This window comes from Heloderma suspectum, chromosome 7 (assembly GCF_057233095.1).
Source record: "Heloderma suspectum isolate Gila_16-S chromosome 7, 16-S_ref, whole genome shotgun sequence".
Taxonomy (NCBI): Eukaryota; Metazoa; Chordata; class Lepidosauria; order Squamata; family Helodermatidae; genus Heloderma; species Heloderma suspectum.
Window position 1 is genome coordinate 27739874 of NC_139464.1, and position 27598 is coordinate 27767471.

At 42.6% G+C, this 27598-nt stretch overlaps 2 protein-coding genes and 1 long non-coding RNA gene across 6 annotated transcripts in view; 2 read left to right on the top strand and 1 right to left on the bottom strand.

Annotated features, from left to right (window-relative positions):
- Positions 1-6309, top strand: part of BICD1 (BICD cargo adaptor 1) — a 214922-nt gene extending 208613 nt beyond the window's left edge. Inside the window, exon 9 of one of the 4 annotated variants that reach the window (XM_084809446.1) lies at positions 3826-6309. In XM_084809446.1, coding sequence (XP_084665572.1) covers positions 3826-3831 — 6 coding nt within the window. In that variant the 3' untranslated portion in view covers positions 3832-6309. The remainder of the gene's footprint in view (positions 1-3825) is intronic. The other 3 variants (XM_084809447.1, XM_084809443.1, XM_084809442.1) reach the window with 3 other exon arrangements.
- Positions 6310-7950: 1641 nt separating this feature from the next.
- On the bottom strand, positions 7951-17365 carry LOC146339452 (uncharacterized). The gene is made up of 3 exons (XR_014784255.1): positions 16959-17365; positions 12439-12614; positions 7951-9879 (listed from the first exon to the last, which is right to left on the bottom strand). It is a non-coding gene; the product is annotated as an uncharacterized LOC146339452 (long non-coding RNA).
- The window catches only part of FGD4 (FYVE, RhoGEF and PH domain containing 4), a 154373-nt gene continuing 143609 nt past the window's right edge, over positions 16835-27598 (top strand). The window contains exon 1 of the mRNA XM_084809448.1: positions 16835-17336. Within this exon, the coding sequence (XP_084665574.1) occupies positions 17165-17336 (172 nt within the window). The 5' untranslated portion in view covers positions 16835-17164. The remainder of the gene's footprint in view (positions 17337-27598) is intronic.

The following is a 27598-nucleotide window of genomic DNA, read 5'->3' on the forward strand; positions in this document are numbered from 1 at the left end:
TTTTGTTGGCTATGAGTGCTACTCCATTTCTTCTAAGGGATTCTTGCCCACAGTAGTAGATATGATGGTCACCTGAATTAAATTCGCCCATGCCTGTCCATTTTAGTTCACTGATTCCCAAGATGTCGATGTTCAATCTTGCCATCTCATGTTTGACCACCTCCAGCTTACCTTGATTCATTGATTTTACATTCCAGGTTCCTAAACAATATTGTTCTTTACAGCATCGGACTTTCTTTTCACCACCAGACACATCCACAGCTGAGTGTCCTTTCGGCTTTGGCCCAGCCGCTTCACTCTTTCTGGCGCTACTTGAAAATACCCTCTGCTCTTCCCCAGTAGTATATTGGACACCTTCCGACCTGAGGGGCTCATCTTCTGGCGTCATATCTTTTAGCCTTGTGATACGTTCCATGGGGTTTTCTTGGCAAGAATACTGGAGTGGGTTGCCATTTCTTTCTCCAGTGGACCACATTTTGTCAGAACTCTCCGCCATGACCTGTCCGTCTTGGGTGGCCCTGCATGGCATAGCTTATGGCTTCACTGAGTTACACAAGCCCCTTTGCCACAACAAGGCAGTGATCCATGAAGGGGTTATTGGGGTTTACAAAGATTTAAATGCACAAGCTAGTTTGGGGAATTAGCTGAGCAAATGGATTTAACACAAGACCAACTGAGGATGCTCCAGCCTTCACCAAGTTATGCTTTGGTGGGGAAATTAGCTGCATTCTTGGTGAAGCTGAGCTTCAGGCCTAAAAGTAGTTTTCAAGACTGTGGGAAGGAGTCTTCCTGAGGCTTGAAGTATGGGTGGGTAGGGAAGCTACAATTGCTTCAGAGGACCTCTGAAACCAATATACCTTTCCCTGGGCTGAAGCCCTTTCCTGAAGACAGGAACTAGTGCACGTTGCAATTCCTGGTCTCAGGTGAAGAGGAGGGAAAGCAGAGAGCCTTGACTGGGAACGCAAAGCACCTCCTGCTGGCACCTTGCTCTGGCAAGCAAGGAGCTTAGCAATTTCAGTGATTTCAGCATGGAGCCTTTCCTCTGGGAGGAAAGACTTTTGAGTGATTTCAGCAGCAGTGTGGCACCTTACCCCTGCAGGGGTGAGGCACCTAGTGATTTCAGCACCATGGCCCCCCACCTCTGGGAAGAGGGGGACTTGGGAATGCCCCAACCTGAGGCTTCTTATGCAGTTCAAAGGAAGGCAGTGACTTCACAACTCTGATGAGCCAGGCGCTGCTCATAGGCACTAGAAATGGTGCTACTTGCTATGGGAGAAAGACTGAGTTGGCCTCCCATCTTGTATAACAAAAGAGGGTGCTTGAGGATGATGGCTGTACTTGGCAAAAACAAAAGTCCTACTTACTATCTGTTATTCACTTAACAAAAGATGACCATGCATCTTAATGACTGTCTTAAAGACAGGTGTCAAGGCTGAAGTTCAACAACAGGAGCATATTGCAGGTGGTTGACTGGGTAACTTACCAGATATTACTCTTGCTATTCAGCACATTCATGTTTTGCTGAATTTTGACGCCCACCTTAGCCTTTGGGGAATGCATTTTAAGCAGTCCATTAGAAACTGAATTGCTTGATCTAGTCTTGCATGTTGCTCTCAACCCCCTTCCTGTGCCTTTCTCCCATCTTTGCTGAGGCTAGGGATGAAGGCACCTGGCTTTTTGGTTTTAGTACTGGAGTCAGTACTGTTCACTCAAAAGACAGCCACTTTGTAACACTCTGAAAGATTACTCCTAGGGGGAATGTGTCTCTCTGTGGGGGGAAAAAGGTTCCCCAACATTGGCCTAAAGTCAGTTGGAAAACAAACAAATTGATATTTAATTTTTATTTCAGAATTTCCATACATGCTTAGCCAATGCAAGTCTGGTGAAGGTTTCTTAGCGTAGTATTACCACTTGTAAAGCACTGATCCCACTCCAGATCTAAATGATCAACTAGAATATTTCTGTTCTAAATGAACAGCTGCATTAATCTTAATGATCAAGAGTAGTCAGTTGGAAGAGAAATGGCATTCCCAAAATCTCAAAACAAACAAAAAAATCCCAACCCTAAGAACAGATCTGAAGAAACTGGCCAAGGTAGTTGCAGACTTTCCTTTTTTGTATGGGCAGGAACAATGAGTTCACAAACAATTGTCTTATTGCCTCCCATATAAGCTCCCACTGTTATCTTAATGTCCAAGTGGAACAGGAGACAACAGTCTGTCATGATAACAGAGAGCAATTTCACAGTTGGTTATCAAATGAATAGCAACAGGTCAATCCTACTGAAGGTGGGAGTGGAAAACAAGACAGCATATTTATTTGTGTATTTATTACATTTATATCCTGTCTTTTTTCCTCCTTAAGGAACCCAAGGTGGTGTACATAATCCCCTCCTCTCCATTTTATCCTCACAACAGCAACCCTGTGAGGTGGCTTGAGCTAAGAGACTGTGACTGGCCCAAAGTCACTCAGTGAGCTTCCATGGCCGAGTGGGGACTAGAACCTGGATCTCCCATCTCCCAGTCCAACACTCTAACCAGTACACCACACTGGCCCTGGAACCAGTGTTTCATATCCCTACCACCCTTCCAATTCTGTACCCCCTTGTCAAATTATAATGTCTTTTAATTGTTTGTATTCTAAAGTATACAAAGAATGTACACTAACAGTTTGTATAAGTGTTAGTGTCCTGGAAGGTAGGTCTTGATGATTGTGGCATAAATACATTTTTGTGTTGAGGTTCCTATTCTGAAGGGGGGGCAACTTTGAAAAGCATTGTACCCTGGTTCTCAAAATGTCCCCCCGCCCCCCGTTCAGTGCAAGCCAGTTGAGCTACTGTTGTAAACAACATTATTATGAATGTAGCCTCACTGCCTTTTTTATATAAAGGTGCTGTGCTTTTAATAACTGCACAGCAGGCATTTAATAGATGCATTTCCCATGACTAGACATCTCTGTATGGGAAAAGCTGCACAATGCTGCCTGTCATGTGGCTGTTAGAAGAGCACAGATCTTCTGCCAGGAAAGAATAGGGCAGCCTTAAATCATTGTCAAAAATGGAAAAGTGCATTGTGCTCATTTAAATAGTTTGGATTATAAATTTATTAACTGGTTGTGTTGCTTTTATAGGTAGTTATTCCAATTTTATTTTCATCTCTTTAGCTTTAAAGTTCCATAGCCCACCCCTGAGCACTTGGACAAGGGCAGAGCAACAATCATAATTACATAAATACATTCACAAATTTATCTGATCCTTCAAATATGCAAAAGGTTAATCCAGCACTGCTGGCACTCACAATTTTAGTGTTGTTTTTTTAAGCTCAAAGTGATATCAATAATTTCAACTCCTTAAACATTGGCTTTACTGCAAGTAATTTTGCTGAAATATGTTGATATCACATCCTATCAAATTTATATTTGATTAGCCAGGGAATTCTTTATAAAAAAAAACACACCCTTACCTGATTATCAGACATCTGACTTTGAACATTGGGGTTGGACCAGCCCTCCCATCTATTGTAGAATTGTGGGTTTAGGAACTGTTTAAACTGAATGTACATCAGTATCCATATTCATTATTTCTTTGGCTTCCTTACAAATATTGTGCTATTGTTTCTTGTCCCTGTGAACTGATGGATCAGTGTCTGGGTTGCATAAGCAGATACTGCTTTTATGTACGGTTTAAGAACTATTGGCATGTAATAATTAACACAGAAAGAATTAACAGAGATAAGACTGCCTTTTTGTAAAATAGAATCCTTCTCTGTGTACATTTCTTAGACTTGGTTGTGTATTTTAAACATTTCCCCCCTTTTTTATTTTCAGTCCTGATTTAGCTCTTCCAGAAGAACAGCCACATTCCAGCGCTCAGTGTGCCCCCCTCAGCTGTCTACCTAAGCCTCCTCCTTAACCCTAATCTTCATATGCAACCTAAGAGTTTGGGGAAACCCCCCATAACACAAACTGAGTCAGAGTTCTCACAGCAAAAGTACAGTGTGCGCTGAAGGAACCAGTAGGCATTACTGCCTTGTTGCTGCATCAATGAGTCCGGTCGCATATCTACAGTCTTAACAACTGAGGATGTGTAGAAGAGCATAAAGCACAGTGCCCAAACTGTTCAAAGAAGATCTTTAAGGTTCCTCTGGTTACATCCAGATAATCACGACTGCAGTTTGGAAGTCAAAACAGGTTCATCTCAGCCATTTGGCATGTACTGCTAATGTGCTGAGAACCTAAACTACTACTAAAGCAAAACAAAGGAAGTATGTTATAAAACCTTATTTTGACAGTTCAGCTATAACCACCAACTCCAGTTTTCCTTTCTATGGTTTAAAGGGTGTTCTGTATCTTTCTTTTCTTTTTACCATATTTGCACCATGAGTTTATGTTTAATAGAAATGCAGTCCATGTTGTGTGTTTTTATTGTTTTTTTTAAGGCAATGCAGAAATAGTTTATGTTGGGAATTATTATTTTCAGTTAGGGTTTTTATTTTGTAACTGAAGCTTGTTCACTTGGTCAAAGAGTTTGGCCTGGTGTTTTGTTTTTTTTCTTAATTGCACAAAAATGTTGAAAGTGAGTTGAATTGGAATGTGAACTTTGGAGGCATTCCAGAGAAAGTTGGATGTGCCTAAATCCCATTGAAATAAATAGGAACACAGTAAAGCACTGAAATCCCATTGATTTCATTTCAATAGAGTTCTGGCATGCCCAACTTTCTCTGTATTGTGCCCATTGACTTGTACTTTTCTGCTGCACTGGTATTGTTTACGCATTTGTTTTATAACTAATATGTTAGCTGCTGGTTGTTGTTTTACTACTTAACTGGAATCTGATTAATCTGGGTTTTACTGAACAATGCATTGATAATTGTTTCCTTGTAGTTAACCTTTGTGTTTTTGAGTGGGGTTTTGTTTTGGGGACTTCCCCCCACTTTTTTTGTTTTTGTATTTCAGACAAGATGATGACTTGGTGCTGTTCTTTTTTCTGTTTGGTATGGGGGGGGAGCAAATCAACTTGAAGTAAACATGCTGTATTTTATTATAAGTGAAATGTTCAGGATGTCCTTCGCTTGCTGCTCCCAAATTCAGTGTTACCAGGTTAAGGCCTTACCTTGGCAAAAGAAAGGGGGAATAAAGAGTTAACAAAGTGTGACAAAAATAGTACATTTGTAATTGCATTCAGTGGTGAATTTAGCTGTGCAGATAGGACTGAAGGCTTGGACTGAAGATAATAGTTCTTGTTCTAGTGCATTTTTTCTTGCCAAAACTCCCAACAACTATAGAGATCTAGCTCATTGTCAGTTCGACGACAAATACTCAGGTGACACATAGTACCCAGATTCTGTTCTTGCCATGCATGGTGTTCCTACTGTAAGAACCTCTCCTGTAACAGCTGTTTTGAAGAGTGATGGGTATAGAGGAAAATGAAGGATAATCAAATTTATTTTGCACAATGCCTGGAAGCAAGTCAGATTGCTGACTAGGCTTCAAGTCATCAATTCAAGCTTTCTGCTGGGTTCCCCAGATGTAATGCTACCCACCACAGCTAATTAGCAGAATTCTTGCTCTCAATCAGGTAGCCTTAATAATACATTTTAAATAAGGAAGGCCTGAGAAGATTATGGTCTCTTTGTCTGTTCCACTTGAGCAGTGCTGATATGATCCAGGGGACAGAGATGGTAAAATGACTTGAGCCATGTACACACTTTGAAAGAAATCAAAAGCAGCTTGGGATAATTTAACCTAAGCTATCTGAATTTGAAAGGAAGAAAATGATACCAAAATGGGAGGGGAGAAGAGTGGGACTTCAGCCAAGGACACTGAAAGTTGAAGTGGCCAATCCTTGTGCCTAACAATCATTATCATTACAAAACCAGTAATCAAGGTGCTAAAAATAGGATAATCCTAATCAGCAATTCATGTAATATAATCATAACAGAGCACTTGAGCTTTTGTAAGAGTTAGAGGTGAAAAGTAACTTACCAGTGGAATCCACAAGCTGCTTGAAAGGAACCTCTTTTTCCCCTTAAGGGCAAATAAGTGGTACTATAGGAACTTAATTAAATGGAAATACACTGATTTTAAATGGCTTGTGTATGTTGGTCAAAACCATATATAGTTCTGCTGTTGGAAAACTAACAGCCCTTTGCGCTCATTCATGTGTTTCCATGTGGTTTATCTTGTGCTACATTTAATATTGTAATGCTGTATCTTATGCTCATATTCTTATATAATAAGAGAATGTCTACATTTTTTTTTTTTAGCAGCATCTAGGACTGCCACCTCCCACTTCAGATGGGGCTCTTCATTAAAAAAAAAGCAAAAAAAAAAAGCTGTTATGCAGGAGTATGTGGTTGAACTGACAGCCCTTGCTAGTCTGCTGGGGACTTCAGATACAAATATATTGCCTTCACCTTACCTCTGGCTTGACATCATAGGTTTTGAAGTGATAGGAACCCCATCCAAGAGTAGAGGTGGCAATCTTGTCAGCATGATGTTGATGAACATTGAAATGACCCCTATGGAGGGTTTTGTTTTGTTTTAATTGGGTATGACCCAGCCCAAGTTATGCATGTTGATTTCAGAGAGAACGAGCGCTAAGCACATGCTTACAACTCATCCACTGAAACCAATAGGCCTTAAAAATGCTTAGCTTTGGCTGGATCTTGCCCTTTATTTTTAGTTTGTCGAATTATTTTTATTCTATCAAGGAGCTAGTTCAACTGAGCCAAAGTACACCTCAGAATACTTGGGCTTGTTAAATTGAAGTGTCTGCATATTTCAGATATAAAGACATGAGCATTGCTGCATAAGCTGTGCTACAGCTGTTGACTCTTATTCTTACCAAACATCTTTTAGAAGTATAAAAAAAAATATTCTTCTCATTTTAATAATTCCAATGAAATACATTTAAGGCTGCAATCCTATACACATTTACCCTGGAATAAGCCCCATTGAGCACAATGGACTTATTTCTAAATAAAAATCCATAAGACCACACTGTTAAGCTTCCATCTTAAGCACACTTGCTCTGAGGTAAATTTCACTGAATGCTTACCTCCTAGTAAATGTGTTTAAAATGCGAGTTTCTTTTTAATATAGATTGTAATTTGTAATGTGGTGGGGGAGGGGAGATCATTATTTTGAAATGCCTATTTCCAGAGCATTCGGCATACTGGAAATTATAGTTAGGCCATGTCAGTTGAACTTTTATTTTGTGAGGTTTAAGGAATAATTCAAAATAAAACTTGAATGTCAAAAATAGTATGGCCCCAGTCCAGAGATGATCAAGTGTATCATGCAAAATGGTGAGGTTACACATTCCCATCCACTTCAAGAGAGAGATGGGAATATACATGTTCATCCACAGTGTGCAGGGGCAATGTGGGGAATCTGCTTTGGATTTCCACCCACATCCAAACATGTAAATTGGCTTAGCTGAGCACCGAAACATCTAGTCCCAACCATCATGCATGGAATGTAGACCTCTGCATTTTTCTGTGTGCAGCAGTGGGATCCAATGCATGTTTGCATGCACAAAACAGACACTTCTGGATGTGAAAGGCTCCTACTGTATGCCTAAAGCAATGGGATCATAATTATTACTATGCCAAGAGGTGAAGTGCTAGAAACTCAAGATCAAGAAAATACCCAAACCGAATGCGAGAATTATTAAATATTACAAAGTAAGTAATGGTGCTCAGAACACCCCCAGTTCAGTCTTACACGTAAAGCCAAGAAGGCAACTTTTAGCCATGAGAAACATCAAGCCTTTTAAAAATTAGAGTGGTTTTTAAACAAGATAACTCTTGGCTAACAAAATTTGCTTAACTGGATTGTATTGGTGAAATCCACACTGGACTTAAGCCTAACTGCAAAAGAGGAATGAGCCAACATTTGATGAACTATCAGGCAATCCTGTACTACCGAAGCTCTTATCTCATTCTTATTGAGGTTACACATGATTCCTTTATTGGTTAGTTCTCATTATCTGGTGACTGTTGTACAGCTGTTTCACTTGAAATTATTTCATTTCCTACAGTTATAAATGTGTTATTTATTATAGAATTCCAGGCACTGAGGTCCTACATAAGAAGCACAGCCATTTTCTTACTTATATCTTGTTTTAAAAACAGATTTTTTTTTCCTTCAGGATTTATCCGAGTCGTACATCTACTATACCAGAAAGGGAAATAAAGTATTCAGAATTTTTTCTCCATTTATTAAAATTTTGGGGTTAATATTCTGCATAAAATCAAAAAGCAATTAATTGCATTTAGCCGTAAGGCAGAATGCATCTAAATATGCAATATAAAAAAGCTTGCATGACATAATTTAATATACCCTTTCCCATAACCCTGATGATGAAGCTAGAGAATTCTTATTTCATGAGATTATTCTTCCCCTCTCCCTCCATATTGAAAATGCACGTCTGGTATAACTTTCATCAAGAGACGCATGGCTTAAATCCTCATTGCATTTTAAGCTGTCTCCTGCAGAGCTCTTGAAAATCCCCTCTATTAAATCTGGATGCAACAGAGTGATAAATTGAAAGAAAAAAAATATGATTCTGTGATTGGAGTTAATTTGCTTGTCAGACTCTGGAGTGATGAGGGCCTTGTGTTTCAGTTAGTGTCGTAATATGAAGGTACATGTTCTGCTCATAAAATTAGGGTACATGTTTTTGTGCCCTAATAAATATCACAGTGATTGTTTTGATATTTTGCAGCATAAACAGATTTTGTTTTCTTGAAAAGTTGACTTTATTGTTAAACAATAATTGTATTAGAGACTTGTCAAAAGGGTTTAGTACAAACATTAGGGGAAAATCTTGCCAACCAGCTGTGGAAGAAAAAAAAGAGATAAGAATAATCTAGCTTTTAAAAATTACTTATTCATGGGTATGACTTTGAGCACCATATCTTTGAATAAAACTAACTACACCTCACTAGTTATAGACCTAGTGCTTCAAACCCTGCGGTTTGACTGTTAAAGGGTTGATTAAATTGATCCTTTGTAAAATAAATAAATGAAGAGAAAAACCTTAAAATCCTGATGTTTTGTGACTTTTGTAATCTATGAATGTTCCCCTTTGCATGAATATCCTTATCTAATCAATCACACAAAAGGACGTATTGTGTTATTTCCAAATGGTTTTAAATACTGGTGCAGTTTGCGTTAAAACATGATTTGTATACAGTATATTCGCCTGCTGTAAAAGTTGGCTATTCCTAAACTGGATTGAAGTTCTGTTGTAATGCTTTTTGAGGTTGAATGGAGTATTTCTAGATGGTGGAGAATACAGATAGATGTGCTCATTGACTTAAAAGGTTGAATGTTTGAAACTTTTCTTGTGTTACAACTCTGATTTTAAGGCAAGAATATTGGCTAATTCTGGATTCTAAAACCATTTGTTCTGAAAGCTCTGAAATAATTGCCATGTCAAACCCTCCCCTATCCTGGTCTTTATACCTGTAGACAATCCTAGGTGAATTGATTTGTGAGGGAATCATGTGCTTGTACATGTGTGGTATGACCATGCAGATCGAATGGTTGAGAAATTAAGACACTCCAGAATGGAAGAAACTAAATTAGAAGCTAATATACTGATTCTTACATCATGATGTTCCAATTACAGTTATTGTGTAATGCATAATTATCCCAGCAAATAAACTGGCAAACTTTTGTTCATTGAACTCTGTGCTGTCTCTGTATGCTTTAATGTGTCACTGTGAATTGCTGGGGTGTGCATGCCTCCCTACTCCTCCACTGAAGAGAATGTTAATATTTATATTGAAATACATCACTCCTGGTGAGAGAGCAGTGAATCTTCCAAGATCCATCTTCTTTGTTCTACAGCTATTCCAAGTTCCAAGTATCCTGTTTGAAAGAAAGTTGTCGAATTTGATTTTAGTTTGCCAGATTTTCCAGCTTATAAATAGATGTGTACTAAATCAAATCATAACAAAAATAAAACATTTTATTTTTGTTATGATTTGATTTAGTACACATCTATTTACGTTTACTATTTATGTGTACCCCTATTCAAAAATATTTGATACTACCAAGTATATGCCAACCTGGTATGAGGCGGAGCTCCAGTGATGAAGCATCTCAGCCCCAGCGACAAAGTGTCAAGGTAAAAAGAAGTGAAGCACACGTGTGAGTTGAGCACCCCTATGAGGTGAAGGTAAGTGCTACTCATTTATTTATTTCACTTATATCATCATTTAATTTAAAATAATCAGCTGAATGCAAAACAAGAGCCAAGCAAAGGGAATTAAATCCCAGGAAGGCAATCCCCTTAGAAACTTGCAATTCAGGAACTAAATCCCAGGGGAGAAAATTCTGCAGAAACTTGCATTTGTTCCGCACCACTCTAGCAGAGTAGCCTAAATGGTTGCAAAAAAACTTCAACCCAGATACTTAGACTAAACCCAACTTTGGAAAGGGTCTTAAAAAGCTCACACATAACCCTACACTGACAAGGGCCACAGTGCAGACCTAGTTAGCAGAAACATTTTCTTATAAATAAAACGTGTAGGTTTAGCTTCCAGTTAAGGATCAATTTTAAGGTCTTTAAGTGCAGCTCATAACCTAAACTTTAGGTATAGAGCCCAAATTAAGAGTTCAGCTTTTCATTGAGAGTGTAGCTGTAGAAAGTGCACATTGAGCCAGACTTACACTGACTCAGCTTCTTGCATTCCCAGAGAAGCTCAAACTACAGCCTCTCTTAATCCCCTACCCATTGTCCATTCCCCTGATAAAAAAAATCTCTATCCCCAGCGGTATCAGCTGATCTAGATTTCCACTCACTGAAGGCTAGTGCAGCCCAGAGCTTGAGCCATACACCCTGTTGTTTTTTAAATGAGAACTTCTAATCTAATTGGTTGCAGCAGCAGTTGATGGATGCTAGCCAGAGGAGCCCTGCTCACTGAATGTGAGGAGTAGCCTCAATGATCAAGCATCAAGATAAAAATAAGAAATGAATTCAGTTTTTCAGGCAAACTGTCATTACATAAAAATAGCTATGACAGTTGAAAGCCAGCAGGGCTTTGGGAGTTATCCAGCTTATTGCATTGAGTGTCACATGTATGTGCTTAGTATGCTTAATCTATATGCATTTCACTGTCCGCTGGACAGAAGTCATGGCTGTGTGCTTGGTGTAATGAGCTCCTGGCTCTCAGGGAAGATCTGGAGAAGCTGAGAGATGCAAAGAAGATTGTGGACAAGACCGTTAGGGATGTGATAGTGGCATCCCACTCACAGGATAACAGCTCCTTTGCAGGCAAAGAGAATTAGGGTCTTAGGAAAGGAGGAAATGTTCAAGGGAGAACATTCCAAGGGAGAGAGAAATGTTCCTTCAGAATGGACTCCTTCTTTCGAGGATGAACAGATACCCCTCTCAGTGAGGATATGACTCTGGGGTTGGGGGGCTCATCGTGGTGGAATATTCAATCATTGGAGACATAGATGAGCATTGTGGCCCCTCAGATGTTTTGGCCTAGAACTCTCATCATTCTTTACTATTGACTACACTAGGGATGATGAGGGTTGTAGGCCAAAACATTTGGAGGGGCACAAGTTGCCCACCTCTGATATAACGCATGGATTTGAACTAGGGTTCTAAGGAAGAGACATATATTATCATCTACATTTTAAGTACAGTGAGGTCTGATAATGCAAGAAAGGTTACAAGAGCACAATTAATACTCTGGCACCATAGGGGAGGCTGATGATGAATAGTCCAGCATTTGAGTTTAGGAAACTCAGATTTAAGTCCACAACCTGATAGATGTTGTTAGTTGTGTTTCATGCAAGTTTTGACAGGTCAAAACTTCGATAGCTTCAATTAGTAGGTCTAATACTTTTTCTAAATTAAAAAGCATAGAGCATCCTTCCCCAAGAATGATGGGAGTTGTAGCTGGCTAGGAATGATGGGAGTTGCACTCCAGCATAACTGGAGGGCATCAGATTGCGAAAGCCAGTATAGAGGCAGTAGGAGAAATCAGCCAGCTCAGTAAGCAATGCTATTAGAACCCACATTTCCTCACTTAATAGGGCAACTCTTGTAACCACTAACCAGCAGTCAAGGCTCTCTGTTCAGTGCATTTACAAAATAAAAAGCACTATGCACTAAGGTATATAAAACTGTGTTTAAAACAGCAACCTGACTTGTGAAATGCATATAGATTAAGCATACTGAGCACATTTGCACATAATTGCTTGGATTGCATAATTCTGCTCTGCTATGCATAGGAGGTACAAGGAACAGCAGGACACGGAAACACCACCCTCTGGAAATCCTGCTTAGTCACCATTCTGGCTTCTGAAATGTCACCTGTCAACATAGGGAGACTAATGGACACTCTTTGGCCATCAGATCTGGGCCAGGGAAATCAGTAACACAGACAACCTTGAGGGTAAATCTCAGCTTACCATTCCTCCAGTGGCCATGGCTTTGATTCCTGATGCCAGCCATAAGAGCTGTCTTTTAGCCAATTTTGCATCAGGGACAGAGGCAGGAGATCACAGGTTTGCTAATAATGTCTGGAATCCTTTTGGATCTGGACTCCTGGTGATTCCCTAGCAGTTCCTCTTTCCTCCATCTTCCACTGGCAGACAGAAAGCGAAGAAAACAGCACACCAAGATAGTATTCAGTGAGCTTACTCACAGGTAAGCGTGCACAGGATGGTAACTATGTAAAGATTTGGAGTAATCACTTATAACTGCACACTGTGACAATCCAAAAATGTAATCCAATGCATAGAGCACACCAGCTGTGATTTCTGACTCCAGGGATAAAATAATGTGAAATGTAGTAGGGGGAAAGGGGGATTATGCTAAAGACTTTACAGTCACAATGCCAATCACAGATTTTTCCACATCACTAAGAAACATCTATGCTAAGATAAATTAAAATCCATCTAGAGGAGACCAATTGTATGGCTCCTAGACAGTGTCTCAGGTGCCATAGGTTGCTGTGGATTTTTTCTTCTGTGCCAGTAGACAGAGCTATGAATGGGGATCTTCCCTCTGCGACCTCATAAGAGAAGTCACAGAGGGAGAAAAGGGTGTGTGGTGGTAGTGGGCGGGGAGGAGAGAGGCCAGACTGCGCAATATCCTATGGCCTCTCCAGTCCCTTCCCTGCCCATCAAAAGGCAAGTAATCTAGATGGTCTCAGGGGGCTGTCTAGCTGCTTTTTGTATTTTAAATGGAAGAACAGAGGCCAAATCACTTCCATTCTCCTCTTGCCCTGCCTGGCTCTTCCTGGCATGGCATAGGATAGGCAGAGGCTCCATGTCAGGGTGGACACTGAGCCCATAGAATCCCAGAGTAGTTCTGATTCTGAGGAAGAGCAGTCGCTCCTGGGAGAGGAGCGCGCTCCTCTTTCCCAGGGCCAACAGCTGACGGAGATTCCTCCCACCAGCATTCCTAGCTTAGATAGCAGTCCAGGGAGTGACAGAGCGTGGATAGCAGACTTGGTGGACGCGCGACGCCAACGCAGAGAGCGGCGCCAAATGGAGGGCGCAGAAAGGAGGCGTAGTGCCCGGTTGGCGCGCAAACAACGGCTGCGCCCAGAGGATCCAAGGGAAAAGGGGAGGGACTCTCCCTAGTCCTTAAGTTCAGGGGTCTGCCAGTAATTCCCTTTCAAACGGGGACCAACTGTTCCAACTTAGGGCATAGGTACTGTGCTGCTCAGATCTAGTTGCAAACGGTAGAGTTGTTAAGCTGTAAAAGAAGAATAAAGCTTTGAAAGGAATCCCATTGTCTGTGTCTGGACTTGGCTACTGGATTAGACTGAGAGAGGCCTCCAAGGAGCCCTTGACACTCCAAACCCAGAGCCCTCTATCGGGAGCACAACCATTAGGATTGCACCCTTAATTTCTGAACCCCGGAAATCATGTTCCTGTTTACAAATTATATTCTAAACAATTAGATACAACTTCTAAACATTTCTGCCATAGTCTGAGAAATGTTAATATATGAGAGATGTGTCTCTCTGAGCATACATAGAGCCTTTCCATTCATACCTGAAAAGCTACAAGAAGCCAAAATATATTTAAAAATGTGCGGGGATAGGGTTAAAAGACATCCAAAGCAGGACTATTCAGGACAACATTTCCCTCTAAGGAAGATTGCAAAGTATTTATTTCCACCACTGTAATGGGCTGAGAGAAGCCAAAGTGAGAAAGAAATGGCAGAGTAGCGCGTGGAATGATAACTGACAGGCCTGCCTAAAATGGGTGGGCAGAACGTAGATCAGGATCTACTGATAGATCTCTGGGTGATTTGCAGTAGATCAGGAAGAATTTCAGATCTGCAGCGGTTTAACAACAGTGAAAACAAAATACCTCTCCTCCTCCCTCCCGCCCCCAATTAGGCTGGTGACTTAAGCTTGGGGGAATACAGAAGTAGATGTTGTGAATAGCCACTGCTAATAAGTATAATAAGTAATGATCACTGCCTGTACCACATTTCATTTCCCTCTGACCTTGCTGTTTACTCCCCCAACCCAGGGGTCCTGAAAGTCAAAATAGCATTTCATGCATCTGATGAAGTGGACTCCAGTTCACGAAAACTTATGCCATAATAATTGTGTTAACCTATAAGATGCCACAAGACTTTTTTGCTGTTTTTGCTGCAACAGACTATCATGGCTACCCTTCTGGAAAGAGTAGATATATGTAAAGAAGAATTTAAGTGCTAGCTCCAGTTCTGGAACTGAAAACAAATTCCTGGGCTAAGCATGTACTGAGGCACCTCATTCCAGAATTCTATATCTGCCTTCCTGAGCCACTATTTTTGCACCTCTTTCCAGTTGGTGGCTCCAGTGGTGTTCCAGTGAAAAACAAAGTAGATTCCACTAACCTAAAGTCTGTCACCTCTGGACTTAAATGGTTTGGGTCCATGTTATTTGAAGGATCACCTACATCCTTATGAACCTGACTGTGTTAAGATCATCAGACACCCTACTCACTGGCCTACCATTAAGATCTGTAAAATTGGCAGTGCCTTCTCAGTGGTGGCCCCTCTCAATAGAGCTCCCTGTTATTGTTTTTAAGAGGGTTTTTAAACTTAATTGTTTTCTTTGTCTTTTAATGGAAAGTTTTTATTACATATGCTGCTTTTGTTACTGGTTCATTTTAAAATTGGTTATAATATTTTCTTGTTTTATGAACATATTATACTGATAAAGAATTGTATGTTTTATATTGTAAGCCACCCTAGGAAGACTGTAAAGGTCTTGAAAGGTGGCTAAAATGCATCAAATAAATAAATAAATAAATAAATGGCTGTTTGAAATCAGCAGAGATGGCCCAAGACATTTTGCTGCCTGAGGTAGAGCTACAAAGGGCACCCCCTGTGGAAGAAAGTAAAACAGGGATCCATGAAATCAAGAAGAGATCCTCATGATTTCATATGATTTTTAAAGGGGAGACCTCCAAAACCACCATCCAGTCACAGAGCACATCTGCCTCCACGGACTGGACCAGAAAAATCACAGATCACAGATCAAAAATCACAGATTCATGGGTGCAGCCACGGCACAAAAACAGCCACGGCACAAAAACAGGGATCCTTGGCAGGGATCCTCTTGATTTCATATTATTTTTTACAGAGTAAATCCCCCAAACCACCTACATATCACAGAGCACATCTGCCTCCACAGTCTGAACCAGAAAAATTATGGATCCGCCACTTGTGTGTGCACCTATGGTGCAAAAACAGGGATTCTTCGTAGAAGAAGATGTAGTCTGTAATTAGGCTGTGGTCTGGGGAAGTTTCCCTGTAAGAATCATGAGGATTCCTGCAGATCCCTGCCTTTAATCCATGTTCTTGTGCTGTGGTGGTGCCAACAAGTGGCAGAGCTGTGATTTTTGTGGTTCAGCCAGGGGAGGCAGATGTGTTCTCTGATATGATGGTGTTTGCAGGTATTTTCTTGTAAAAATCATGAGGATCCCTGCCTCACATCCATTTTTTGTGTGCGGTGGCTGTGCTCACGAGTAGCAGATCCCTGATTTTTCTGGTTCAGTCCATGGAGGCAGATGTGGTCTGTGACTTGATTATGGTCTGGGGTACGTTTCTTGTAAAAATCATGAGGATCCCTGCCTCGGATCCCTATTTTTGCACCATGGCTGCACCAACAAGTGGTGGATCCGTGATTTTTCTGGTTCAGTCTGCGGAGGCAAATGTGCTGTGTGATATGATGGTGTTTCGGGGTAGCTTTCTTGTAAAAATCACGAGGATCCCTGCCTCAGATCAGGTTTTTGCACTGTGGTTGCGCCCATGAGCAGCGGATCCGTGATTCTTCCAGTTCAGCCCGTGGAGGCAGATGTGCTCTGTGACTGGAAGGCGGCTTTATTGGGCTGCCCTTTAAAAATCATATGAAATCTCGAGGGTCCCTTTTTGGTTTCATGGATCCTCATTTTACCCAGCCCGCCCCGCTCAAGGTGCAGAATACCCAAGGCCGCCAGCACGTCCTTTCGTCACCTGAGGCAGAAAACCCCACAAGCAGTGATTTGTGCAGACCCTCTCTAAAACTGCAACGACAAACTACATCAGGGACTACTGGCGGCCTGAGGCGGCGGTCTCACTTGGCCTACGCAGCATCGGGCTGGAAACTCAAGCAGAACTCCCATCACAACGACGCGCGCCCGGCCGCCTGAGGGGAAGGCGGCCACGCCCTCGCGCTGCCCGTCACCTGCCTCACCTGACAGGTGAGGCGCTTCGAACAGCGAGCGCGCGCGCGCGCGGCTGTGGTAAGAGCGAGGTAACGGCGGCGAGGCGCGCGCGCGCCCTCCCTGCCTCCCTCCCTCCCTCTGGCGCAGGGCCAGACTTGAGCGGGAATTTCAAGGCCATCACGAGCCTCCTCCTCCGCCTCCCGCCCTCCGCCCTGCGGGGCGGGCTCTCGCGGTAGGGCAGAGCGGTGCCTCACGGCCACTTCGCGGCTCACCGGCTCGAGGCGCGGCGAAGAGGCCGGCGGAGATTTGCTGTTTTTAAGCCACGGCGCAGAGCAGGCGAAGGCCGGTCCAGGCGGCGGCGGCGGCGGCGGCACCGATCGCCCCTCGGTGGGGAGGAGGATGATTCCTGCCAGCGGCTGAGGAAGGGCCGCTTTCTGACCCTCACTCGCGTGTGCAGCAGCGGCGACGAGAGCGGGCCATGAGCGGCCCCGAGAGCATCGGCTTCAGGCGGCTGGCCATCCGGAGGAAATCCAACCCTACTCTGCACAGCGCGGCCTTGGTCTTCTTCCAGGGAGCCGCCGGCGCTTCGCCTGCGCCCCGTCGGGAGCGAGGGAGAGACCCTTGGAAGGAAGCGGGGCCGGCGACGGCAGGTACACCTCCGGCGGCTCCCTTTGGCTCCGAGCCAGCGCCCGCCTTCCCTCTCCTCTCCTTTCCTTCCTGCGGCTTCTTGGCTGGCCTGGCGTCCCGCCCAGCGGCTTTGGGTCTAAGGTCGTGGGGGGGTAGGGGTTGGAAGCAGGGTTTGGGAAGGCGCGCAGGGCAAAGGCCAGCGGGCTTGTCCCGTCCCCCGCTTTCCCTGCGGGCGGGGAGAAAAGTAGGACCCAAGCGCCCCTTTTGCGTCGTTGCGACGAAGCGTTATCGAGGGGTGCCCCTTTCGTTTGCTGCAAAACGAGCAACGAGTCTTGTGGGGCCTTAAAGACTAATGCATGCTGTAAATATTATTTGTACTTTTATTATATTGTGCACATATTATATTTAAGACGCATCCTCGTTTTTACAAACAGTTACCAAAGTGGTTGCTTGGACTTTAAGAGCCGTTTTAGGGTACAATCCTATGCATGATTATACAATAAAAAGTCCTACAACTTCCGACATTGCTGGCCGGGGAATGCTGGAGTTGGACTTTTTTCTGTCTAAAAGTGCACAGGATTGCACCCATGGTGACTTTTAACGCAACAGCCGCATTTTGTTCTAATGTCCTTTGCTGATACTACAGAAATCGGGAGTGGGGGGGGGGGTGAGGGAAGCATAAGGGATGAAAGCATGTTCTATCATGATCAAGATGGCTTAATTCTAAGTAAAGTTGTTTAGAATCATACTCTGTTCCCCCCCCCCCGTTAAAAAGAAAAATGAAAAAGAGAGAGATAGCTTCAATTTGATTTGATTTTTGTTGTTGTTTGATATTTGTGCCCTTGTATATGGCTGAAATGTTTGAACGGAAGCCATGCAAAGGCATACTTAAAAATAGCAAAGGAGGACCCATTGGCTTCAGTGGAAAAGTAGAAATGTATACTCAAATCTCTCCTGCTGAAAGATGAAATTAATTAAAAGTGCTTAACCTTGGCCGGCGTATGTTGAGTATTTTTTTTCTATCAAATATAGGGTGAAAATATTTTCTTGTGTAGAGGTTTCTGTTGTGCAATATTGGCCTACGCAAGTTCACTTAAAAGTACATTCTTTTGATCCAATGGGACTTAACTTTCCTAGTAAGGAAGGCCATTTAGGATTAAAAGTTTTAAAGTACATTTTAACACGTTCCTCCCACACTTCAGTGAACAAACCATCTAGAACCAACCAACCCTAAAACCTCCCTTTGCTCTAAGCAAATAAGCAACATGGTAGCAGACGCCTTTCTGATCTAAAACCCACACACATGCTTCTGTGCCATTTCCTGCTAGTCCTGCTGAATCCTTCTTAAATTAACAGTGGAATGTTTTGTTAACAGGCTTGTTTTACTAAATTTCCAAATTTAGTGCCTATGCAATGAAGATGGTAAAACTGCACAAGTGTCAATCCAGGTTTGCTTAATATTGGGAGGTTTCATTACTGAAGCTGGAATGTCAACTAGATTGGCTCTGAGGTTCCGGCTTTTATGTGAAACCAGCAATTTTAGAGATCAGGACTTGCGTATGAAAAGACGATGTAGTATTCTGTAAGACATGTTTGGTCTTCACACCGAAGTGAGATGTATTTAACTACTGTTAATATGATATGGAAGCCCATCTAGATATCTTTTGAATGTTGTAATCTTTTCCAAGGGCTTTCCCAGGCATTTGTCTTTTTCTTGCAGTTGAACAAAGCAGTTGAATTCCAGCACCCTAGAAATTGCACTTCTCTATAGTTGCTGCTAAATACCAATATCGGCCTTTAATTACTGTTGGTGTGGGCACTGGGTGCCTATAGGATAAACCCACATGCAACATCAAGTGAATCACAAGCCCTTTCTTTCCCTGTCTGTATTGGCCAGGAAAAAAAGCAGTTTTCCTGGTTGTTTTTATTTCTCCTAAGGCTGTGCACTCAATCTGTCCAGCACTTAAATGCCTCTGACACATCTTTTAAAAGCCTAACTACCTCCCTTTGCAGCAAGCCTCCCCTCTCTTTGTTTTACATGATTGGGGGTATCCCAGGAGATGGCTTAATCTAGTTGAGTGCAAGAAGAAGCCTTGGGACTAGCTACTGGTAGTAGCTGTAAATGTCCTAAATAAATATTGGGTGCGTTCACGTGATCACAGTGGGGGAGAGGGGTAGCGGAACCATGCTGGGAGGGGGGTAGGGAAACCATGACAAGCCCCCCCAATCATGGAACCATGCCAGGCAGCATGGTTCCCTTACCTCTCCTCTCTATCCATGGTCCCGCAGTTGTCCTCCTGCCACTGCAGCCACACATCCCAGTAGCCACTGTGGCGGGAATAGGGTCACGCTGACTGCTCCAGCTGCTGCTCGGCTATCATGACCATAGAGATCGGTCTTGCAGGCTTGAATGTTGCTGGCACTTTGAGGTGCTCTAGACAGCTGTCTGTATGGTCACCTGGATTTATCGGTGAAGAGCCCGACAAACAATACGGTAAGACACCCTGGGCCCCTCTACCCACTCTGCAGAGCATGGGTTCTGAGGGTGGGTACTTCATCAGTTGTGGGTGGGGGAAACGCTCCCCAGACAACACTCTAACCCAGGGGTCCCCAACTCCTAGGCCACGGGCTGGTACTGGTCCGTGGCCTGTTAGGAACCAGGCCGTACAGCAGGAGGTGAGCAGTGGGCGAGCGTCCCTGTTCTTCAAGTAATAGGCTATGTAAAGATTTACATAGCTTATTACTTGAAGAACAGGGAAGCAAATGGCATCAGCTATGCCAGATGCCATTTGCATCCACAGTCCAGGCGCAGCAGGTGGACAGCAGCGGACAGAACCGGACCAGCCGCCGTCAGGTAGGATCAGTCCCGGGGGGATTTTGGGGGGTGGCGGGGGGGTAGTAGTAATAATAGTAGAAATAAAGTACAGAATAAATGTAATGCGCTTACATTTAACCATCCCCCCAGTCTGTGGAAAAATTGTCTTCCATGAAACCGGTTCCTGGTACCAAAAAGGTTGGGGATCGCTGCTCTAACCCCTTGAGGGTTGCTCCCAAACGCAGGATAGCGTATCGTCTGAGCCCAGCTATTGTGTACATGGAAGTTTAAATTGTGCCCAGATGAAGAGGATAAGAAGAGCTATGCTGGATCAGACCAAGGGTCCATCTTATCCAGCATTCTGTTCACCAGTGGCCACACTAGTGGCCAATCAGCTGCCCACGGGAAATCCATAAGCAGGACGTGAGTGCAGTACCACCCTCAGCAACTGATGTACACAGGCATACCGCCACTGATACTGGAGGTAGCATAGAGGCATCAGGACTAGTAGCCATTGATAGCTTTCTCCTCCATGCATTTGTCTAACCCCCTTTTAAAACCATCCAAATTGGTGGCCACCACTGCATCCTGTGGTAGCGAATTCCATAGTTTAAATTGGCACTGTTTGAAAAAGTACTAGTTTTAGTGTGAAGAAGTATTAGGCTGGGTACTGGTGAGATACGATGCTTGCTGAGTGTTGTGCAGTCCCTTTTTCCATTTGTGAAAGGTAAGCTAGACCTTGAGGAAGTCAAGGGCAAGGGCTGCAGCTTAGTGGTAGATCACATACTTTGTATGCAGAATGTTCAATCCTCAGCATCTCCAGGTAGGGCTGGAAAAGCTCCTGCTTGAAATCATGGAGAGTTGCCTCCAGTCAGTGTTAACAATACAGGGTTTTGTAGACTGATGTCTGACTGGGTTTGGACAACATGCTGCAGCTCATCGTGGGTAACCCATGACAAGCCATGATGCCAACGGGCACCAGGTTGAATATGCAACCCCTGCTTGGGGGTTGTCATGTCATGCAAACCCAGTGAATGTGGGCTATGTGGGGGTTAAACAAAAGCAGACCATGGGTTATATGGGGGTTGTTTAACCCTCACATGACCCTTGCTCACTGGGTTCACACAATACAACAACCCCTTAGTAGGGGTTGCATATTCAAAATGGTGGCTGCATGTGCCCCACATATGCCATAGCCTCACTGTGGGTTTCATAACCCATAGTGGACTGTCGTGTCGTATGAACATCCCCTAAATAAGGAAGCTTCCAATATTCCTGTGATACCCAATTTAACTACATACTTTTCAATACTATGTTTGTTGTCAGGATGAAAATAAACATAGCAGGCATAACTGCAAATATTTGTCCCATGTAAGGCGTTCAGAAATATGTCAGCTATTTAGGCTATTGCCAGGGGGCAGAGAATTTTCACGACTGCAGCAGTTCTGCATCCAGAGTACTGGATAGCTTAGAACATGGGGAAATAGGCCATTATTCTATTTCCTATTTAAACAGAAATTAGTGCCGATTTATGAATTTTTATTTGCAGCACATACAGTATTTACTGCATCTTCTTTGTGGGCTGCCACTCTGTGCATACTGAAGAAATGTAAGAAAGGAGCAGGGAAGAATTATGACCACATTTGTACATACTGGGAAGGGAGAATTCCAACACTTCTAAATACAAAAAAAGAGTTGTCTTCAGAGTGGGTGATCACAATGAAAAAATCATAATTGGTTACCCATTGATAAATATATAGACCCTGGAAATCCCTATGTCAGATCAGAAAGGCAAGACTAGGTTGCCATAGTTCTAGGAATCCATATGATTCTAGATAATCCACCTGGATTTTGGCCAGTGCCCAGTCTGGTTCAGAATTTGAGGGGGAAGATGTATGGATAGAGGTGAATCAAAGCTAGCAAGAGAAGTAGACAAACCTCACCACTTTCTTTTTCATGTCCTCTAACTGGCAAGTACTCCAGGAGGACATGATGAAAAGGAAATTTGTCTTGGTTTCCTTTGGTGAACAGCTATTTGTTCTTTGAACTGAGAGCAAGTTGGATTAAGGGTAGTTATGTATCATGGAGTACAGTGCATTTGGGAGGTCTGTAGAGATCAGATTCTCTAAGAATCTTCATATCCTCAAGTTGTGGAACTATGCCAGCTGAGGCCAGCTTGTTACCCAGCCAAGCAGCCACATCAAGTTATCTGTTAATTATAGTCACTCCCCAAGAAACTTGTAAATTATTTGTAAAGAAAAAGACTATTCACATGGTAATGCAGAACCCTCCCTACTGCCCCCGAACATGGGTGACTTCTAGTAAAATCTAGGAAACGAGGGATTTGCTTGGGGATCCAGTTACTAGTCCGAGACTAGGGCATCTTCATTTCCTGTTCTTCCTCGCGTAATCTAGCTCTCCATTTTAGGTTTATGTTTCCCCGATGTAAAATGGAGAATGGAAGATGACCCTAGCCATTTTCACTTTATTTAAGGAGAAATGGCCAGTCATAAACTAGGGTTCATTCTTGGCCCATGACTCTGGCTTGTTGGGAGAGCAATAAGCCAGAGATCCCAGTGTGAACATCATGCTAAACCAGCCTTCCTCAGCCTAGTGTCCTCCAGATGTTTTGAGCAACAACTGCTAGGATTCCTGACCATTGGCCCTGCTGGCTGAGGCTGATGGGAGATGAAGTGCAAAATATCTGCAGGGCACCAGGTTTGGGAATACTGCGCTAAACAAATCAGAGAGTCCCTGGCTTGTTTAATGGCTCCTGCTGGAAGGACTAGCCAGAGCAGTGTGCATGAGATTAAAAAAAAATCTGTGTTACTGTGGTACGCAAACTGCCCCAGTGTAAGCCAGCATAGAGGAGAATGGTGGAGCATTCATTTGTGAGAGTGGCAGTCATGGTGAAAGTAGCTCTGATATTGCAGCTTGTTCCTGGTGCCTATCCCATGTTTATTCTTTCTATGCTGGCCCTAGTTCAGAATCTAAATTGGCCAGAAAATATGCTGGGTGGGTGAAGAATCCTGCAAGTGCAGTAGGATACAGGTCTCAGCACTTTAGTTAATCACTAGCATTAATGGGCTACATGCAGAAAACCAGTTTCAAAGTACAAACTTCAAATTATTTAGTAATTTCTCTGTTCTCTTCTTTGCAAAGAACATTCCTGTTTTAAACAAAATTGCTGGGGTGACTTTTAAGAATTTGTGGAAAGGCCCATATCTTAGTGGAGTTTCCCTGGAATGCTGTTTTTCATTTCTTTTACCTGAAACAAATTTCTACATTACCTACTAAGCTGCAGCTATTGCAGCTGTATCCCTCTGTTTAGGGAATAAACGGCTATCTGTATTCAGTTCAGTGTTTCTTGCAGCGTGGGAAAGGCTGCACAAAAAGCTGCATTTCCCCCCATTCTCCTGCTTTTGGATCTCTGTCTAATGGTTATATTATTGTTGCTATATACTTGGTAGAGGGTATAGGTGGACCAAACAGTTTCTTCAGTAATACAGTTTAGGGTGTGTAGAATGTTTTATGATTTGGGAGTTGAAAACTGAACTAAATAAACTGCTGTAACTGAATCTTTTCCATCTCTGCAGTGAATGGAATAAAATACCTCTGGGCACAAGCAGTCCAGCTGGGAATGAATTGCTATCCACTGCAGTGTTCTTGACTGAAGCGTGTTGATGAATAATTGTGCTCTTGGGTGTATTAAAGAAAACATCTGAGGATTGGTTAATGTAGACAACAACAACAATAATAATAATAATAATATAGTTTGAACTGAGGACTGTTTCCTTGTAAAATACCGAAGTCCTGGTTAATCAAATATTGTATTTGATTATAAATATTACAATATAAACACTATGTCGTATTTTATAACATAAAGCATTCTACAATCAACTGGAATATAAAACACAAAAAATTAAGGTGCGTGTTAGTTATATAGAAAAAAAACTCCTACCCAGTCCAGCTGTGCATAGTACTACCTGAAGTAATGAAGAAAGAGTGAATTAGAACATCACGGTAAGAGGGTACTGAAGGTGTGGAATTGACAACCAAAAGAGGAGCCCTTATAATCTTTCCTTACAAACAAATTCATGAAAAGAGACAAGACAGCTAAAATCCCTTATTTCTTAATCCAGGTCACGTATATTTGGAAAGGTTTGAGCTTTTTGCTTTTATAACTTTAGCTATCAAGAAATTCCTATGTAAGGAAGTCAGTGCATAAACAGTAGGAAAATTGCTGAATATTGTCTGAAAGAAAAGTTAGAAGTTATACCCAGGAAGTTTGGATACTTCCTGCTATAAAAAGCTCACCACTTGATAATCCCACAACACATAAACTGAAATTTCCTAAAATATTAGAGCTCTAGCATTGGGCAGAAGACAGGATTGCCATTTTTTCAAAGTACTGAGATACAGTAAGCTTTGTTCAAAATGCTGTGTGGAGCCGAAAATAAGTGAATATCCAAAGAGAGACTGAAACAAGCCCTTTAAAGCAAGTAGATTTTGATTATAAAAGTTATTGGGCCCAATTCTTCCAAAGTCAATAAGCACTTGCATGCCCCACTGATTGCAGTGGGAGTGTTAAGCATGTATTTAAATATGTTCCAGCAGAAGAGGTCCATGTGCAAAAGTGGTGTTTTGTATTTATAGCTGATCATTCCCACCTGCTTTCTGATACTTCCAAAAGCATTGAAGTGGCTGAATGCATCTTTTGATGTTCACAGGGCCACTAGTTTTTAATACATTGACTAATTGCCTATGACTACAGCATAGTAAGAAGCAGAGACATCACCTTGCCGACAAAGGTCCGTCTAATCAAAGCTATGGTTTTCCCAGTAGTAATGTATGGCTGTGAGAGCTGGACTATAAGGAAGGCTGAGCGCCGAAGAATTGATGCTTTCGAACTGTGGTGCTGAAGAAGACTCTTACGAGTCCCCTGGACTGCAAGGAGGTCAAATCAGTCCATCCTAAAGGAAATCAACCCTGAGTGCTCATTGGAAGGACAGATACTGAAGCTGAAGCTCCAATATTTTGGCCACCTAATGCGAAGAGAAAACTCCCTGGAAAAGACCCTGATGCTGGGAAAGACTGAAGGCAAAAGGAGAAGGGGACGGCAGAGGATGAGATGGCTAGATAGCATCACGGATGCAATGAATATGAACTTGAGCACGCTCCGGGAAAGAGCGCAGGACAGGAAGGCCTGGCATGCTATGGTCCATGAGGTCACGAAGAGTCGGACACGACTGAACGACTGAACAACAACAACAACAACAACAGCTATATTGGTTCAGTGGGCGTATTTAGCTTATTCAATGAAATCAGCATCAAAGAGTCGCCCTAAGTCTTGCGATAACCCTGTTTGGAATTTTTGAACGTATGTATATTGTCAACAACTTCTTGTTCCACTTAATGCATTGCCTTATTTATGGTATATCAACTTAAATAAAATAACCTGTTAAATTTTAGTGCTATGTTAACTGATTTATAATATTTCCTCACAATGAAGGAGGACACGCTGAACAACTTAAACATATCGAGTAAATCATTTTGATGGAACAGGAAAAAAGGAAGTCATACGACAATGGAACCAATTACCTAGGGAGGTGGTGGGCTCTCCCACACTGGAGGCATTCAGGACGAGGCTGGACAGCCATCTGTCGGGGATGCTCTGACTTGGATTCCTGCATTGAGCAGGGGGTTGGACTCAATGGTCCTATAGCAACCCCACTATTCTGTGATTAGAAACTGTAGCTTCTGGGCTAACTGCAACAAAACATTCTTGTGCAGAATAAACTGAATACACATTTCTTCTCTACAACTATATTGTACGAAGGACATAATACATTTAAGTTTTAAAGGGGAATGTACTGTATTTTTATAATTCAGATTTCTAGTTCATAATGGAATAAGAAGTAAAAAAAATGTACATGAATTGATTTTGAATAGGTTTTTAAAAATTGTTTTAATAGCCAAACTCCCTCTCTCTTTGCACTGAAACCAGCTGTAAATGCATTTTAATCGTAGAACAAACTTCACTTTTTACAGCATCCTTGAATGAGAAACTTAATTTCTTTATTTGGGTTGATCTGGAGGAAAACAACAGTCATTCTCCACAGACGGTTTCTGGGTGCTTTTTAAAAAAATTGCAACTATTTGCAGGAATCCGAATTTGCATGGATGTGACGTTGCAAATGTCATTAACTTCAGTTTCAATAACAAGTTCTAGGATATTCATGCCTTTGTGCCTTGCAGAAATTTACTGATGAAAATCAGCACTGAAGAGTTTCCTTCCTACTGTACAAGTGCACATACATGTGCAGCAACCAGGCAAGCACAGCTGTCATGCAGTAGATGAGCATTCTGGCTCTTCAGAAAGGGGCCACGGTCAGCTCTGAGAACAATAGAACAGCGGTTCACAAGACTTGTTAGTGCTCCTAGCAGCTCCTTTGTCTGCGTTCAGTCCCCAGTGTACACGTGGTTTCTCTGTCCTTGGTTGCTGAGGACAGACAGGGTTGTGAACATTCTGCATTATAGTGATCTAGAGCCTACTTCTGACTGAGATAGTTGACCTGGGCTGCACCAATTCAGACAGCAGTTGGAAACTCACATGATTGAATGCTCCTCCATGTAAAATAATTCCCTGGATGTAGAAAACTAGTATGTCAGGGAGAACTAGACCCAAATCTCTCAGAGACAAGAACGTGCGAAAGAAGTGGTTTGGGGGTGTGTGCACGCTGTGCTTGGAGAGCAATTCTGGGTAGTTTCTCTTTATGTTGCGAGCCACAGTAACAGCTGTAGGAGAGCCTCCACTGAGGATTCCATCAGGGGGAAAAGTATTTTTTTCTTCATATATTTTATGCAGAATAGGCTGGGAATATGCAATCATGATGGGTTCTTGGAGCACTTGCCTCTTTATAAATGATCTTTAGTGTTTGGCCTGCTGCTACAGAAATAATTACAACAATTTTACAATAATGTATTTATTATTTATTCATTCATTTCTATACCACCCAATAACCAAAGGTCTCTGGGCAGTTCACAGAAATTAAAATTCCAGTTGCTCCGGAACTGCTGGAGCATTCTAAGGCCTCCTGTGAGGCCTTGGCAAGGCACTTTGCAGATAAAATTGATCGGATTAGGAGTGTTATTCCGTGCGCTGTGGATACAGTTAGTGAGCAGGAGGCGGTCTGTGGCACACTGGTTTTGTGGGATTGGTTCCAGCTTCTTCCTTCTAATGAAGTGGACAAGGTGTTTTCATCTGTAAGGCCGACCACCTGCTCACTTGATCCTTGCCCATCTTGGCTCATTATGAGCTAAAGAGAGAGGCTAGGTGAGGGGATCAGGGCAGTGGTGAACGCCTCCCTTGAGGAGGGAGTGATGCCATCAACCCTCAAGGAGGCAGTGATAAGACCGCTTTTAAAAAAGCCCTCCTTGGATCCCCAAGTTATGAACAACTTTCACCCA